The sequence below is a fragment of the Megalobrama amblycephala genome, linkage group LG9 (assembly GCF_018812025.1).
Source record: "Megalobrama amblycephala isolate DHTTF-2021 linkage group LG9, ASM1881202v1, whole genome shotgun sequence".
NCBI classification, from domain to species: Eukaryota; Metazoa; Chordata; class Actinopteri; order Cypriniformes; family Xenocyprididae; genus Megalobrama; species Megalobrama amblycephala.
Window position 1 is genome coordinate 43,189,759 of NC_063052.1, and position 18,084 is coordinate 43,207,842.

Genomic DNA, 18,084 nt, shown 5'->3' on the forward strand with positions numbered 1-18,084 from the left:
TACTATCCCTTATTAGGATTATTATTTTGAATTTTATGCTCATTTTGAGCACAAAACTTGCGCTTTTAGCAAATGCAAGTACCATGCAAATACCTGTGTATATAAATAAGAGTAAATGTAAATTTACTTACTGACACCATCACTGTACTACATCACAGCAATAAGGGATTGTATGCAGCAAATGCTATTCGAATGCACTTTTTCATAGTTGGATAGAAATGTATTTGATAATATTACTTCATTTGCAATATTATTGATGATTTACCATCACTATACCATGGTACTACAACCATAGTATATATTTGAAGGATGTGGAAACATCTATTAAAGCATTTTGCAAGGATTACCAACAATGCAAATTTAGTAAAGTTGAACTAAAATACAAAAACTCACTGTCTTAGTCCATAAACATGTTTATTAATCCTGTCTTAAAAAGATGAGCCCAGAGTCAGTGTTAGACCATGAGGAGGTCTGCAGGAGGAGGTTTGAGAGGGATCTGACCCAGCGTGAAGCGTCTGGCTGTGAACTCCTTCAATTCTTCGGCGCTCAGGTCGCTCTGGGCCGTAAACAGACTCCCTCCTAAATTCCCAGCAGCCTGTGCAGCTCCAGTGAACACAGCGCTGCTCTGACCGAAGCCGCCGCTCGCGGGCGGTGCCGAAGACCCAAACCCGCTGCCCAATCCTGCCGAAGACGTCTTGAAACTGAACCCGGCTGCAGAGCTGGATTGATTTTCCGCAGCTGGTGCTGCAAAAGAAAAGGAGGTGGCAGACGGAGCGGGACTGCTGAAACCTGGCGCGGTCTGAGCAGGGCTGAACGCAGCGCCTCCAAAATCAGGTGCTGCTCCAAAGTCAGTTTTGGACTGGGCAAAGCTGAAGCTGTTGATACTCTGAGTACCGGAACCAAATCCTGAGAAAACAATATAGCTGTTACTAACCAAAACATACAGGATGAACTGGAGAGGATCAAACTCTAGAGCCCAAGCACAACCAAAGCAATGTTCTTCCACAAAATGCATGCAATTTAGTTGTTTAACCACAAGGGGGCCAAAAGTTACATAGTGTACCTTTAAAGGGTTAGTTCACCCAAAAATGAAAATTCTGTCATTTATAACTCACCTTCATGTCGTTCCACGCCCGTAAGACCTTCGATCATCTTCAGAACACAAATGAAGATATTTTTGATGAAATCTGATGGCTCAGTGAGGCCTGCATAGCCAGCAATGACATTTCCTCTCTCAAGATCCATTAATGTACTAAAAACATATTTAAATCAGGTCATGTGAGTACAGTGGTTCAATATTAATATTATAAAGCCACGAGAATATTTTTGGTGCGCCAAAAAAAAAAAAAAAAAAAAAACGTATATAGTGATGGCCAATTTCAAAACACTGCTTCAGGAATCTTCGGAGCACAAATGAATCAGCGTATCGAATCAGCGGTTCGGAGCGCCAAAGTCACGTGATTTCAGCAGTTTTGGCGATCTGAATCATGATTCGACACGCTGATTCATTTGTGCTCCGAAGCTTCCTGAAGCAGTGTTTTGAAATCGGCCATCACTATATAAGTCGTTATTTTGTTTTTTTGGCGCACCAAAAATATTCTCATCACTTTATAATATTAATATTGAACCACTGTACTCACATGAACTGATTTAAATATGTTTTTAGTACATTAATGGATCTTGAGAGAGGAAATGTCATTGCTGGCTATGCAGACCTCACTGAGCCATCGGATTTCATCAAAAATATCTTAATTTGAAGGTCTTACGGATGGTGTGGAACGACATGAGGGTGAGTAATTAATGACAGAATTTTCCTTTTTGGGTGAACTAACCCTTTAACACTGTTATTTCCCTGTTTATTACTGTGAAGAAATCCAGAACAAACCTCCTGCTCCAAAGCCAGATGTTGTTGACGATGATGTGGCTCCAAACCCTGATGCTGTCGAACCGAACCCGGCGCTTGATGAGCCAAGCCCATGTGATGGCATCTGGGGACTGGAGTTATTCAGCTCTGCAATCTGAGAACATCAATAACACGATTCAAACTCCTCCTGTCCATCCGGTTCAATGCCGAATGAGAAACATCATCTTACCACACTGATCTGAGTGGGTCTGCTCATGGTTCGCAGCTCCTGAACTCTGTTACTCCATTGGTTGGCCAGCAGCTGGACTGAGTTCACCTGAAACACCACACAGGATTGCATGAAATGCACAGATCATCATGGGAATGAAAGTATCTATTGAATCTACGGTTGTCTTACATAAGGCTGTATATCACCAGACGCTCGGTAGGTGTAATATTCCTGTCTCAGCTCCTCAGGAGACCACTCAACAAACCCTGCAAAACATCAAGATAAGATTAAGTGTTTTTTCACCATGAAAAACTCTTATTTACTCAAAAGGCAAGCAGAAGACTGAAAGTAGGTCAAATAATCACTGTGATAAGTCTGACCTGAGATCTGTTTGTTGAGGACCGAATAACACGAAAACGGCCACTGGCCAGAAGTCTGCCAGACCTCCATGTCACCCTGGATTGTTTCGCTGAAATACAAATATACAATAAAAACACAAAGTGCATTAATAATCTCTTTATATACTAATGAACAAGCAGTCCCCCCAAAACTGCATGAGTGTAAACTGCACTTACACATGTTTTGCATTGTCATCCGCTGCGTTTTGTCCAGCTGTATCAAAGCTGCTCTGAGAGCTGAGCGCTGAGAATCTGTTCTGGCTGCTGAAGTCTCTGGACATCCCGCCACCTCTGCCCCAGTCATTACCGCCACCTCTGCCTCCGTCATTACCGCTGCCTCTGCCCCAGTCATTACCGCCACCTCCGCCGCCTCTACTCCAGTCATTTCCGCCACCTCTGCTCCGGTCATTACCGCCACCTCTACCCCAGTCATTTCCGCCACCTCTGCTCCGGTCATTACCGCCACCTCTACCCCAGTCATTACCGCCACCTCTGCTTCCATCATTACCGCCGCGGGAGAACGAGGAGGGCTGGATGAACTCACCGCCGCCCCGTTGAGCCGGGTTTATCCACACGCGGTTCCCATAGCCTGCAACGACACGTCACTTTAGTCACTGCCGGTAAAGTTCAGTTTAAAAATTGGTATAAAGAATACTGGGTGTTAAAATACTTTGTTTGACATTTTGATAAACACTACAGGTGAAACGTTTGGACACACTTTTAAAAACCTTCTGATCTCAAGGTATATATATATATATATTTTTTTTTTTTTTTTTTGATTGACAAACATAAATACTGCATATGTATGAATTTGCAAAAATACAATTGCATTATTTTTGAAGGTCATATATAGACATATGCATATAAATACATGTAGACCACAGTGTTTACCTTGTGAAAGCACTTAAAAGAGTACTCATTACAGAATTAATATAATTTTAAAGAATATAGGCTACTATATAAATTTTCAGCCATTTAAGTGCATGTTATTTGCAAATTAAATGAAAATGTATTGTAGCTTAAATTTATATTAAATCCAGTTATTTGAACTTAAGAGTCCTTTATGACTCACTTAAGTACATCTAATTTCTTAATTACCTTCATGGTCTTTGAAATTTCTTTAAAGTGTACTTCAGAATGTACTAACAAGCATTTATGGTAAACTCAAATATATTCTAATAATAAAGTTGCAAATGAAATATCAAATAACACTACAGTTAAAATCATAATTAAGTACTTGCTTAAGTGTGTTAGTCAGCACATCAAAATAAGAGTATTTTAAAACATAAAAACAGAGTGTTAAAACAATGTTTTAAAATGTGCTTTAAAGTAAAACATTTCATTTAAAATGATTAAAGTGTAATTTTAAAAAGTGTACTTAAGTGTGTTAAAGGATTAGTCCACTTTTAAGGAGAATAATCCTGGAATGTTTTCATCAAAAACCTTAATTTCTTTTTGACTGACGAAAAAAAGACATGAACATCTTGGATGACATGGGGGTGAGTAAATTATCAGGAAAATTTTATTTAAAAGTGGACTAATCCTTTAAGAAACAATCGTTAAAGTACAGTTAAGTTGCCTTTTATTTCATTAATATATTATCTAAGATTTTAAGTACACTACATACAATTAAACGCACTTATTTTTCACAAGTGTTAAAAGATAGTTCACCCAAAAACTGAAAATTATCAAAACCATCTTCTTTCAGACAAACACAATCAGTTATATGTCAGGGAAACGATGCGTATGGTCATCTGGCGGAAGCTAGTTATTTTACTTTAAGTTTTAAGTTCACTCCCATTATAAAGCTTGGAAGAGCCAGGATATTTTTAAATATATCTCCGATTGTGTTCGTCTGAAAGAAGTTAGTCATATACACCTAGGATGGCTTGAGAGTGAGTAAATCATGGGATAACTTTCATTTTTGGGTGAACTGTCCCTTTAAGAGCATTATAGTGTCCAAAAATGACGTAATCACTGTGGTGATATAGTTGTTTTGTAAGAGACAGTTGAATCAGACTATATCTTGATGCTATCTTGCTCATGAAAACACAATATAGTGAAATGAAAGTGTGTTTATGTTTGACCTCCTCTGCTGGGCTGCTGCTGGTTTCCTCGATATTCTCCTCCTCCTCTTCCGTCTCTCGGATGTTCATTCCAGCACTTATCTCCGTATCGACAGCGACCTTGAAGAAAGAAGCTGCACACGGTCATTTTAAACTTTATAAACACAAATCATGTGCTGTTGTGCTAGTTTGACGCAGCTTCTCTAACGACGGGCACCAGCGCTGACGTAAGACGCACATTTCGGACGTAAACAAATTGTTTCAAAATAAAAGCCCTGATGCGGCGCTTGAAAATGAATCGTTTTCAATGTGTTAAAACAATTATCACATAAAATAAGGAGCTTTGATCAGTATTTAAGTGGATTAATTTAATTTGTGGAAAATTACAGTTTTCTGTTTTTGGTGCTTTAAAGTTAAAATGATAACAATTATATTTCTGAGAATTACTCTAAAATGGTTGGCATGATGGCAATGAATGTTTTTCATTGCCATCATGCTAACCATTTTAGAGTAATTCTCAGAAATATATATTTTTTATCATTTTAACTTACAGTACAGGTTGTTTTTTTTATTTAGAAAGTGGCTAAATGTGCACACAAATATATGATGAACCGAAACTAAAAGGGTGCAAAGTAATTTATTGCTGATTTTGAACTTTTTTAAAATAAAAGTATACATTTTAAAATAAAAGTAAATCAAAATATATTAAACATTATTTCTAAACGTGGCACATTATTGATATAGAAGATAATATTTGTTTTTTCAGTGTTATTTTTACAGTTTGACTGAAATTATACTACATTAATACAATAAACACTATGATAAACGTGTTATACAGCTATGAGTTAGTCTAAATGAAAGTTATATCGAGTTGTATTAATTCTAAATTACTCAATTTATGAATTGCACACATTTTGAAGTAAGCTATAAAAAATGTTCTCACTGGCATTTTGGGACTCAGTTTTGAGGTATTGCAGCCATAAACACATTTGTGATGCTTTCAGATGTAATATTTTCTCTTAAATGACATTTAAACACATTCGATCTATTCAGATCAGATTTTTTAAATTGTATATAAACGCACTTCCTTAATAAATAAAGGTGTGCGTGAGAAAAGCTGTATCTGGAGCGCGCTGGACGCAAAATTTGACCAACAGCGGCGCAGGTGACATCATATAGGCAGACATCAGTTCAGGCGGCATCCGCCAATCAGCGTGCGAGACGGCGGAGCGGAGCATGGACTTACTTGATGGACACACCCAGGTGACCAATGAGCGGCGGGTTCACATCAGGCGGGGGCGGAGCCTTCTGCAGACGCTGTGGAGCTGAACGGAGAGACGCAGGTATTAAAGTTTTTAGGGATATCAGAGAGACTCCAGTGGAGATCAGCGCTGTCATCATCATCATCATCATCATCACCTGAAAAAATATCTTACTAAGCTCTTCACATCTCTGCATGCTTTATTTATAAAGTCTTATTTATTGTATATCAGTAAGATGACGATCCTGGAGGTGAGCGGTCAGCTGATCGAGAGCACTGTGCAGAAGATGAGTCTGACCTCTGTGCTTCTGGCCGCTTCAGTGGTCACTCTCACTCTGGCCTATCTGAGCAGAGCTCTGTTCGGACAGCAGCAGCAGCGGCACCAGGTGAGGATCATTAACCTGCAGCTCTGCTGATTTACTGCACTGATGCATGGAGATTTCTGATCAAAATCAATAAAATCACACGTCATCTATCTGTCTGTCTGCTGTTCTTTCTATACATCCTTCATTCTGTCTATCACTCTATTCATCTATCATTCTCTCCATATGAATATCTGTTGTTCTTCTATCCATTGTTCTATTGATCTGTTGATCCATCTTTGTCTGTCATTCTATTTATTTTATTCATCTATTTGTATATCCATCACTCTGTCTACCATTCTATCAGTTTATCTATCCATTATTCTATTTCTGTCAGTCCTTTCATCATTCTATCTATAATTGTATTCTATCTATCTATCCATCCATCTATCTATCTATCTATCAAACTAAACCTATCTATCTATCAAACTAAACCTATCTATCTATCAAACTAAACCTATCTATCTATCAAACTAAACCTATCTATCTATCTATCTATCTATCTATCTATCTATCTAACTAAACCTATCTATCAAACTAAACCTATCTATCTATCTATCTATCTATCTATTTATCTATCTATCTATCAACTAAACCTATCTATCTATCTATCTATCTATCTATCTATCCATCTATCTATCTATCAACTAAACCTATCTATCTATCTATCTATCTATCTATCCATCTATCTATCTATCTATCTATCAACTAAACCTATCTATCTATCTATCTATCTATCTATCTATCTATCAAACTAAACCTATCTATCTATCTATCTATCTATCTATCTATCTAACTAAACCTATCTATCAAACTAAACCTATCTATCTATCTATCTATCTATCAAACTAAACCTATCTATCTATCAATCAATCTATACCTATCTATCTATCTATCTATCTATCTATCTATCTATCTATCTATCTATCTATCTATCTATCCTTTCACTGTTCCATCATTCTGTCTATCCGTCAATCCTTCCATCATTCTATCTATTTGTCAATCATTTTATCCATCTAACCTTTTATCGTTCTATCTGTCAATCCTTCCATCATTCTATCTATCCATCTATAATTTTATTGTTCTATCTATCTATCCATCCATCCTTCTATCTATCCCTCAATCCTTCCATCGTTCTATCTATCCTTCATCATTTTATCTATCCATCCTTCTATCTGTCTATCCATCCATCCTTCCATCGTTTTATCTATCCGTCAATCCTTCTATCTATTCATCATTCTATCTATCCTTCCATCTGTCTATCCATCGATCCTTCCGTCATTCTCTGTCCATCTTTCTATCATCAATCCTTCCATTGTTTTATTTATCTGTCCATCATTTTATCTATCAGTCATTCCATTGTTTTATCCATCTATCCTTCCATCATTCTATCTATCCGTCAATCCTTCCATTGTTCAATCTATCTGTCAATCCTTGCATCGTTCTATCATCCATCTATCCTTTCATCATTTTATCTATCCTTCCATCGTTCTTTCCATCTAACCTTTTATCATTCTATCTATCCCTCAATCCTTCCATCGTTCTATCTATCCTTCATCATTTTATCTATTCATCCTTCTATCTGTCTATCCATCCATCCATCCTTCCATCGTTTTATCTATCCGTCAATCCTTCTATCTATCCTTCCATCTGTCTATCCATCGATCCTTCCGTCATTCTATCTGTCCATCTTTCTATCAATCCTTCCATTGTTTTATTTATCTGTCCATCATTTTATCTATCAGTCATTCCATCGTTTTATCCATCTATCCTTCCATCATTCTATCTATCCGTCAATCCTTCCATTGTTCAATCTATCTGTCAATCCTTGCATCGTTCTATCATCCATCTATCCTTTCATCATTTTATCTATCTATCCTTCCATCGTTCTTTCCATCTAACCTTTTATCATTCTATCTATCCGTCAATCCTTCCATCGTTCTATCCATCCATCTATCCTTTCATCTATCTATCCTTCCATCATTCTATCCAGCTAACCTTTTATTGTTCTATCCATCCTTCCATCCATCTGTCTATCCTTCTATCTATCTTTCCATCATTCTATCTATCCGTCAATCCTTCCATTGTTCAATCTATCTGTCAATCCTTGCATCGTTCTATCCATCCATCTATCCTTTCATCATTTTATTTATCTATCCTTCCATCGTTCTTTCCATCTAACCTTTTATCATTCTATCTATCCGTCAATCCTTCCATCGTTCTATCCATCCATCTATCTATCCTTCCATCGTTCTATCCAGCTAACCTTTTATTGTTCTATCCATCCTTCCATCCATCTGTCTATCCTTCTATCTATATATCCTTCTATTGTTTTATCTATCCTTTCAACATTCTATCTATCCTTGCATCCTTCCATTGTTTTATCTATCTTCCATCATTCTATCTTTCTATATTTGTGTCTGTCCAATTTCCAGTTTTGCTCTTTCCCTCAGAAATGTCCTCCTAACTAACCATCCATCTATCATCCATCTCTCCATCCATCCATCACATATAAAGGTTAATTTCAGTCTCTCTCTTCCTCAGAAACTTCCTCCTCATATCCCATCCAGTGTTCCCTTTCTCGGTCACGCTGTGGCTTTCGGCAAGAGTCCCATTGAGTTTCTGGAGCAGGCCTACGAGAAGGTCAGTTTCAGCAGAACATTAAGACATTCAGAGTCACATTTAATAACAGGCTGGTCATCTGATCTCATGTTGCTGTTGTCCTGCAGTACGGCCCCGTGGTCAGCTTCACGATGGTCGGGAAGACCTTCACGTATCTGCTGGGCAGCGACGCGGCCGCGCTCATGTTCAACAGCAAGAACGACGATCTGAACGCGGAGGACGTTTACGCGCGCCTCACCACACCCGTGTTCGGCAAGGGCGTCGCTTACGACGTGCCCAATGCGGTAAGATCCCACAGTCCGAAAAACATGGAAATATCTGAGAAGCTTTTATATATTTAGACAGTATAAAAAGATATATTTGTTGGTACAATCGCATAAAATATTTTTAAGTTCTTGAACCACCTACCTGGACGTCATTCTTCAGCATCCTCTCATCATGCATTCACTGTTGATGTGATTTGTGTTCGTTCAGTTATTTCTGGAGCAGAAGAAAATGCTGAAGACCGGACTGAACATCGCACACTTCAAAGGACACGTTCAAATAATCGAAGAAGAAACCAAAGAGTATTTCAAGCGATGGGGAGACAGAGGAGAGAGAAGTAAGCACACGGATCCATCAGTTTCTTTCTTTAGAATATCATGCATTGATGAATCGTTCACAATAAGACCAGGAACATGCATTAAAGAGGACCTGTTATGCTGTCTGTAGTGTGTAATGTTGCTGTTTGAGGATGAAAAATGTGAAAAAAATTTCTCTATATCAGTGTCAGTGTTTCTGAACTCCCTGAAACGACTCTATTGTAGCTGCAACAATAGAGAATATGAGGAAAATAATCTAGTAGAGCACAGAAACAACATCAAGACTCTGAGTGTTTAATGTTCTCTCTTCAGATCTGTTCGATGCGTTATCCGAGCTGATCATCCTGACGGCCAGCCGCTGTCTGCACGGCTGTGAGATCCGTGGCATGCTGGACGAGAGGGTCGCTCAGCTCTACGCCGATCTGGACGGAGGATTCACTCACGCCGCCTGGCTGCTGCCCGGATGGCTGCCTCTGCCCAGCTTCAGGTACCGCCAGCAGAAAACATGACTGAATACACACCAGGAAGAGCTCTGGGATTCACATCATGCTGTGTTTCTGCTCTGTTTTCAGACGCAGGGATCAGGCACACTTAGAGATTAAGAAAATCTTCTATAACGTCATCAAGAAGCGAAGAGAAGCCACAGAGAAAAACGACGACATCCTGCAGACGCTCATAGACGCCACGTACAAGTATGTCACCGTCACATCATTGAAACCCAATCTGCTCTGTTTGCAGCAGGGTTTGGGTCAGTTTCTCCATGGATAACCTTGGATTTGCAACCAATTAAAAAGTAAAAAAAAATATAAAATGTTTATTTTATAAAATAATTTTATATATGTTTATATTATATAAAATGTATAATTTATTATATTTTAAAAAAATAATAATTACAAAAATTATATCGTATTAAACTAATGATTTTAGTAATATTATAATTATAATATAATATATACAATTTTTTAATTATATAGAATTAGAATATAGAATTTTTTATAATTATTATTCAAATATAATTCATTTCTAAAAAAAATAATTTATAATAACTAATTTCCATGTTGCACACAAATACTGGTTTATATTGTAAAATAATGTATTATATGTTTATATTATATAAAAATATAATTTATTACAATATAAACATTGCATAAAGTTAATATAAAAACTATTAAATCCTATTAAATTAATAATTTATAGTAATAATTATTAAATAAAGTATATTATAATGAAAGTTAATCTAAAATGTTTATCTTATAAAAGTAATTATGTTTATATTATATAAAATGTATAATTTATCATATTTTTGAAAATTAAATTACAAATTATTATTAAATTAAATCCTACTAAATTAATGATTTTAGTAATATTATAATTATAATATAATAATATAAATTACATACCCACACACTTATTTATTTATTTACTATATATATTTATAAGTAATTATTATTCAAACATAACAATTTATTCATAAAATAAATAAATTTATAACTCATTTCCTATGTTGCACACACACACACAATATGAACACATAATTAAATATATAAAAACTATTACACTATTAAATAATTTTTAGTAATATTTTATATAGACTAAAAATATATAAAAAAAAACAATTAATATAATTATACAATTTTAAATGATATACAATTATTTATAATTATTACTCTAATATAACAATGTATTATAAAAATGTTGCACACACTTGTTTATATCGTAAAAGAATTGTTGTTTATATTATACAAATATAATTTATAACAATATAAACATGCATAATTAATAATAAAACTATTAAATCCTATTAAATTAATAATTTATAGTAATATTATAATTAAAAATCATATATAATTTTTTAAAAATTATATAATTTTACAATTAAAAATTATATACAATTATTTATTATTATTCTAATATGTATTTATAAAAAAAATATTTATACAATTATATACAATTATTATTCCAGTAACATGTATTTATAAAAATGTTGCACACATACTTGTTTATATCATAAAAGAATTATATATGATATATTTACATTATATATATAAATATATCATATATAATTCTTTTATATATATATATATATATATATATATATATATATATATATATATATATATATATATATATATATATACACAGACATACACACACACACACACACATATACATTTTATATAGTAATTTGTGTGTAATTAAACTTATAAATTATAATAATGTATATTATAATGTTTTATAATATTAATATAAAGATTAATATTCTTATTTTTAATATAAAAAAAATCTACTATTCATAAAAATAGAAATATTTAATTTACATAGGACTCATTTCCATGTTGCACAAACACGCTCCATCTTTGAGTTAAGGTGAGCTGTTTTGGGTTCATTCTTAAAATTCTACAGTGCATTTCTGCAGTAATGACTTCACAATTCACCTAAATATCTGTGCAGATCTCTATATAAAAACACCATGTGAACTAGACACTGCCATCCTGTGGTGGATCTGTGAACAAAAGCAAATGATTACATACTAAGATTTCAAGTATGGAAGAAATCAGTGTGTGTGAATGATTGACAGCAGCTCACTACAGATGAACTCTCTGCCCTGTAGAGACGGCCGTCCTCTGAATGACGATGAGATAGCCGGGATGCTGATTGGTCTGTTGCTGGCGGGTCAGCACACGTCCTCCACCACCAGCGCGTGGATGGGCTTCTTCCTGGCGCGGGACAGAGCGCTGCAGGAGCGCTGCTACAGCGAACAGAAAACCGTGTGCGGAGAAGATCTTCCTCCTCTCCAGTACGACCAGGTGATTTCACTGCATCGGTCTATTGCTTGTCATTCATTTTTAATTATGCATTACAATAAATTATAAGTAAATTTACAAAAATGTACATCTTCTGATCTGAATCACTACAGTACATCTATAATAAGTGTTTATAAAACTAACATAGTGCACCTTTAAACACTGACCTGAGATACTAAAGAACTGTTTTGGCATGTGACGCAGCTTAAAGACTTGAGTCTGCTGGACCGCTGTCTGAAGGAGACGCTCCGACTGCGACCGCCTATAATGACCATGATGAGGATGGCCAAGACGCCTCAGGTACGAGCCGAAAGGAAAAGTGGCTCCAATACTGATATTAAAGCCTTAAAATACTTTGGACCGACCAAGCGTCTTTCTGCTTCCTCAACAGAAAGTGGGCGATTACATCATCCCGCCGGGACACCAGGTGTGTGTGTCTCCCACAGTGAACCACCGTCTTCAGGACACGTGGGATGAGCGTCTGGAGTTTAACCCTGACCGGTACCTACACGACAACCCTGCGGCCGGAGAGAAGTTCGCGTACATCCCGTTTGGAGCAGGTGAGTTTGATTAAATGCTTTGATTGGGTAGGGTTTAAAGATGTTAAACTGGTGGAAATCTGACAAGCCGGAATGGATTTTTGTCGATAACCGATTGTTCCAGCAATTAGTTATCGGTGCCGATTAATCGGCAAAACCGATTGACTTTCTCATCTTACTGCGCTTGAATGATTTAAAATCGCTTGAGCGTTTCAAATGGCAAACATCTGAGATGGCATTACAGCGTTACGTTCGTTTACATTCAGTATCCATTTTAAAAACTATCAGTTATCAGCCAGAATGGTCCAACCTAGTTATCGTTATCGGTAAAATCTATTATCGGTTCGACTTCTAAAGGCCGTTCACACCAAGAACGATAAATATAAAGATAACGAAAAAGATATAGTTCTAAAAATCATTCTAAATATTAAAGAATAGCACTGTGTACACCACAGCTATAACGATAACGATATAGAGATCAAATATATATCGTTGGGATCACTTTAAGAACGTATTTTTTTCTAGCTGTTGAACGATAAAACACTGACAGCCAATCAGAATCCTGTTCTAATTTAAGGGCGACAGTGCGGAGAAGTTAATCACCGAGGTCCAGAAATAAAAACTGTTTTACAAGTCAAACCCCCTTTTCAAGGATACTTTATGAAAATAATAAATGGTATTAACAATGAAAAAAAAGTATAAAAAGTATTAACGATGAGATCATTATGCCAGAAAACCTCAGGTATCCAGCGCTCGTTTCGTCTTGCTTCATTTGAAGTTTCAGTGAAAAAGTCTAGGCCGTTGTTTTTATGCCACTAATATTGACTTGTTCAGCTAAATTCACTGTTAGATTAGATCGATTACACTAGCTATTCACTCCAAACACTGCATGCTGAGGACATCTGCTGGTTAAAGTGCTTAACTGCAACAAGAACAGCGAAAACATGTTGTACACACTTTGAAACTGCAGCGTGTGAGCTCAGAATAAACAGACCGTTATCGTTCGTTGGTGTGAACACAAATATAGTTAATCTTTATAGTTATCGTTACTTGGTGTCGGTACTCGCACACAAACACATGAAGCGCTCACACAGAAAGCCGCCTGTAATACAGTGTGTGAGTACTGAATTCCAGTTCTTTTTCATGGTTTATTGTACATAAACGGGACAAAAACATACAAAAAATATGCCCGAGTATTCAAGTAAACACAGTCAATTATGTCTTAAGTGAATGTAAACAGTAGTTTTTGATAACTGTGATATTAAAATTGGTGTCGAGAATTGTGAGATTTCAATGGTAATCTAAAATTGTGATATCTAAACTATAAAATAACCTGTGTCATGATATAAATCTAGTTAAGGTTTTTAGTGCCGTCACCAAATCCATCTCGGCGGCTGTTTGCACGACATCATTTTCAACTAAAAATGGAAAATTATGCATTTTGGCCGTTTATTTACACAACAACTGCGTTTTGGTGGCCTGAAAATGCAAACTTTTGAAAACGGGTTTCAAAGTGCAAGTTTTTGAAAACGATACCATTATCATCTCCATGTAAACTGTAAAAACGGTGACATCATGCACATGCATATTTACCCTATCCTCCTTATTTGTCAATGCGGAATTAAGGTATTTCAGTGAATGGAGACTTCAGATTTATTAGCCGCTGTCCACCTTATTCCAACGGCCCATGACGCTTTGCGCAAATTACTTGCGTCTAGCTGTAAACAGTCAGTGAAAGACTCGCTCTATGAACGCAATAATGCGTTTTTTAATGAGATGCCATTCTACTCACCCTTCAACCAACGAACATTAAAGGACATCAACAAGGTACTTTCAACAGGCCATGAAAAAGCGTGATTCTTTCCACAGCAATAACAGACGGGTTAAATATAACTATAGTGATATATATCTGTATTATAACATACGTTGCCTTAATAAAAATGTTCATAAACTTCAGCATTGCGTGATACTATTTCAAAGTGATTTCCATCATTTTTACAGATAATAAATTGTATTTACCTGTGAAAACAAACCTGGAAAGTACGGAAGAGGATTAGGGCCAAGCAATAATAAAAAAATAAAACCATCTCGAGATTAAAGTTGTTAAATTTTGAGAAAAAACTCGTTAAATTTCGAGAAAAAGGTCGAGATAAAATGTTGAGAATAAACTCATTAAATTATGAGAAAAAAGTTGTTAAATTACGAGAACAAATTCTCGTAATTTAACGAATTTGTTCTGGTAATTTAACAAATTTGTTCTGGTAATTTAACGACTTTTTTCTCATATTTTAACGAATTTGTTCTGGTAATTTAACGAATTTGTTCTCATAATTTAACGAATTTGTTCTGGTAATTTAATGACTTTTTTCTCATATTTTAACGAATTTGTTCTGGTAATTTAACGAATTTGTTCTCATAATTTAACGAATTTGTTCTCATAATTTAACGAATTTGTTCTGGCAATTTAACGACTTTTTTCCTCATATTTTAACGAATTTGTTCTCGTAATTTAACGAATTTGTTCTCATAATTTAACGAATTTGTTCTCGTAATTTAACGAATTTTTTCTCGTAATTTAACGAAATTTTTTCTCATAATTTAATGACTTTCATTCTCAACATTTTATCTTGACTTTTTTCTCGAAATTTAACGACATTTTTCTCATAATTTAACGAATTTGTTCTCGTAATTTAACGACTTTTTTCTCGTAATTTAATGACTTCATTCTCAACATTTTATCTCGACTTTTTTCTTGAAATTTAACGAGTTTTTTCTCGTAATTTAATGAGTTTATTCTCAACATTTTATCTCGACCTTTTTCTCGAAATTTAACAAGTTTTTTCTCGAAATTTAACAACTTTAATCTCGAGATGGTTTTATTTTTTTATTATTGCTTGGCCCTAATCCTCTTCCGTAGGAAAGAGACGTGAGGCTTTGAGGAGAAACACAAGAGATTCTTCGATCCTTCCAGTGAATTATTAATATATCATAAATTATATCAGGAGAACAGACCACAAATGTGGAGTATATGTTGTCCTTTTTCATACTATTACAGCGGTATGAAAATGGACAAAAGAAAATAATCACGAGGATAGAAAGCAGCGACTGAAAAGAGCTCTTGCCATAGATATTCTTGTTATAACATGTTACGTTAAAATACCAAGCGTTACGTTATTCTCATGATGTCTAAAAAATAAAACATGAAAGAAACATTGACAGATCATTCAGTCAAACTGACGGATAAACTTTATTTGTAGGGCAACCTTATGATTTGAAATGATTCGTTTCAGTCTTTTTAAATGGAAGTTCCCCAAACCAGAAGTGCAACCCATAATTCGAAACACAGTAGGCTAGTCAGGAATAAGGTGGATAGGGAAATGAAAAAAATATCAAAGTGCAGTAAACTGTAAAAATAAGGTGGATAAGCATGCGCATTTGGCGCAAGTGCTCTGTAAAAGAATGCATATGCGCAGACGCGTAATCTTTCTGTACAGAGTGACATCTGGCATGTGTAATACAGTGTCTTTATTCATTTCCGTGGATCAGTGTGTATAGTTTTGATAACGTTGTCATCTGTACAAAGAAAAAACTTTAGTACATCGTTGTCATGTAAACGTACCCTAAAGCAGCTCCAGCTCGTCCAGTACAAGTCGCAGTTCTAATAACTGTTGAGGATTGATGTGAAATGGGTCTTAATGTCATATTAAACAACTGTGTATCTTTACTTGTTGATCTTTTACAGGTCGTCATCGTTGTATCGGAGAAAATTTTGCATACGTGCAGATTAAAACCATCTGGTCGACTTTGCTGAGGCTGTACGACTTTGAGCTGGTAGACGGACACTTTCCTCCTGTGAACTACACGACCATGATTCACACACCGCACAACCCCGTCATCAGATACACACGGAGGAAGACACAAACACAGAAGTGATGGGAATATCCTCTTTCTGCAGTTGATTGTAATGAGTAGGTTTGGGAGCAGAACTATTGAGTGCCTCTTCAAACTACAAATGTTGGGTGAATTATTACTTATTGTTGCATTATTAATGCAATTATTGTTGGCTGAATTAATGCATTATTGTTGGCTGAATCAATCTGACATCTCTTACTCAGATTCCAACATCTTGTGTTTGTTATTTAAAACACAACCTATTTTACCTAAAGTGACCTGCAGTGCCCAGATGACCTCTGGGGTCAAGAGTCAAAAATCACAGTTTTTAATTCCTCAAATCTTCTGATAGCATCATCCTCCCAGCAAAGCATAAATAAAAAATATTTTTATACGATTTAACATATTTGTTTGTTTTTGCAGAAAACCTGTGATGTATAAAAAGCTTTTAACATTAAAATCACGTCATATAAAAATGTCAGACTGATGTTTATGTTGTGCTTTGGCCACCTAAAACAGGTGGTGTTCATACACTGCTTAAGAAAAGCAGTTTGAGTTTTTAATTTAGTTCAATAACTTCATTGTTTAGAATATGGAAATTGTCTTCAGCTTTATGTAAAATATGGCTTACTTATTTATAAGTGAGTACGCATATTTAATGTGTTAACTTTGACACCTTAAATTTTCATTATTTGACAAATGTTTTTTTATAGGCAACATAAAACATAAAAGTATATTGATAGCTGATGCAAATCATGTCAACATTAAGGTTTATTTAAAAGATGTATGTCTCTGGTCACCATATTTATTCACATTTTGTCTTTACTAGTTCATTTAAAATCATCCCACTTTGTAAAACTACATTTTTAAGAACAATTTTTTTTCACGCAGCCACAATTCAAGGAGTGCCGTGATGAAGTTTTAATAATAATTTCAAGATATTGTCAGTTTGAAACAATTGCAGAAAGCAGTAATTAATTTTCAGTGACATTTCAGAAATTAAATGAAGGAAAAATTAATCTGCTTTTGAGTCCTTCTTGAGGAAAACGTGTTTCTGTTTGAAATAAAGCACAAGTTTTCGTTTCAAAGACTTCTTCAAATCATAAAAATAATATCTAACCCTGTTCACAGAAAACCTCTAACAGTGAAGACAATTTATCACCACCTAGTGGACATATAATGATATAACCATTACACAAATTTCTCAGATTAAGAATAAAAAGTCTATGCATACACAAATCTGTTAAATATATGCCGTTCATAATTACAACTCTATTTTTCACCAATTTTTTTCCCCGTGGGGTGCACCGTTCCTGGAAGTACTGCAATACCAGGTCGATGCGTGGAGTGGACGGAGCAAGCCCCTATTCCATCTCCCTGATCCAAAAATCAATTTAATATATGGTCCCCGGGTAGGGGACGTATCAGATATTAAACTGATAAGAACAGATACTACACTTGATCTTAGCCAAAAGGCCGAGAAGCGAT

The 18,084-nt window shown here is 35.4% G+C and overlaps 2 protein-coding genes and 1 non-coding gene across 8 annotated transcripts; 1 reads left to right on the forward strand and 2 right to left on the reverse strand.

Annotated features, from left to right (window-relative positions):
- Window positions 1-397: 397 nt before the first annotated feature.
- On the reverse strand, window positions 398-4,788 carry nup42 (nucleoporin 42). Of its 6 annotated transcripts, none has more exons than XM_048203430.1 (8): window positions 4,558-4,788; window positions 2,961-3,059; window positions 2,648-2,831; window positions 2,453-2,541; window positions 2,262-2,338; window positions 2,094-2,180; window positions 1,886-2,018; window positions 398-906 (listed from the first exon to the last, which is right to left on the reverse strand). In XM_048203430.1, the coding sequence occupies exons 1-8, from the start codon at window positions 4,682-4,684 to the stop codon at window positions 455-457; spliced, it is 1,248 nt and encodes a 415-aa protein (XP_048059387.1). In that variant the 5' UTR covers window positions 4,685-4,788; the 3' UTR covers window positions 398-454. The 6 variants fall into 6 exon arrangements, with proteins under 6 accessions (XP_048059387.1, XP_048059384.1, XP_048059383.1 ...); XM_048203427.1 differs by having other exon boundaries at window positions 2,648-2,888; XM_048203426.1 differs by having other exon boundaries at window positions 2,648-2,888; window positions 2,937-3,059.
- A 943-nt stretch (window positions 4,789-5,731) lies between these two features.
- Window positions 5,732-17,615, forward strand: LOC125276031 (lanosterol 14-alpha demethylase). Its single transcript, XM_048203424.1, has 11 exons — window positions 5,732-5,879; window positions 6,030-6,183; window positions 8,704-8,802; window positions 8,889-9,065; window positions 9,256-9,382; window positions 9,675-9,849; window positions 9,935-10,054; window positions 11,974-12,169; window positions 12,371-12,466; window positions 12,558-12,726; window positions 16,448-17,615. Exons 2-11 carry the CDS (start codon window positions 6,034-6,036, stop codon window positions 16,636-16,638), a joined length of 1,500 nt encoding a protein of 499 aa, XP_048059381.1. The 5' UTR covers window positions 5,732-5,879; window positions 6,030-6,033; the 3' UTR covers window positions 16,639-17,615.
- A 278-nt stretch (window positions 17,616-17,893) lies between these two features.
- Window positions 17,894-18,084, reverse strand: LOC125276307. The gene has a single exon (XR_007186627.1). It is a non-coding gene; the product is annotated as a U2 spliceosomal RNA (small nuclear RNA).

Excerpts from the sequence above, each read along its gene's own strand:
- nup42 (XM_048203425.1), bottom strand. The coding sequence starts at position 4,684 with ATGACCGTGTGCAGCTTCTTTCTTCAAGGTCGCTGTCGATACGGAGAT. Across the intron at positions 2,542-2,647 it reads GATGACAATGCAAAACATGT|CGAAACAATCCAGGGTGACA; the intron begins GTAAGTGCAGTT and ends TTTGTATTTCAG. Across the intron at positions 2,181-2,261 it reads CTGGTGATATACAGCCTTAT|GTGAACTCAGTCCAGCTGCT; the intron begins GTAAGACAACCG and ends GTGGTGTTTCAG.
- LOC125276031 (XM_048203424.1), top strand. The coding sequence starts at position 6,034 with ATGACGATCCTGGAGGTGAGCGGTCAGCTGATCGAGAGCACTGTGCAG. Across the intron at positions 8,803-8,888 it reads TGGAGCAGGCCTACGAGAAG|TACGGCCCCGTGGTCAGCTT; the intron begins GTCAGTTTCAGC and ends GTTGTCCTGCAG. Across the intron at positions 12,170-12,370 it reads CTCCTCTCCAGTACGACCAG|CTTAAAGACTTGAGTCTGCT; the intron begins GTGATTTCACTG and ends CATGTGACGCAG.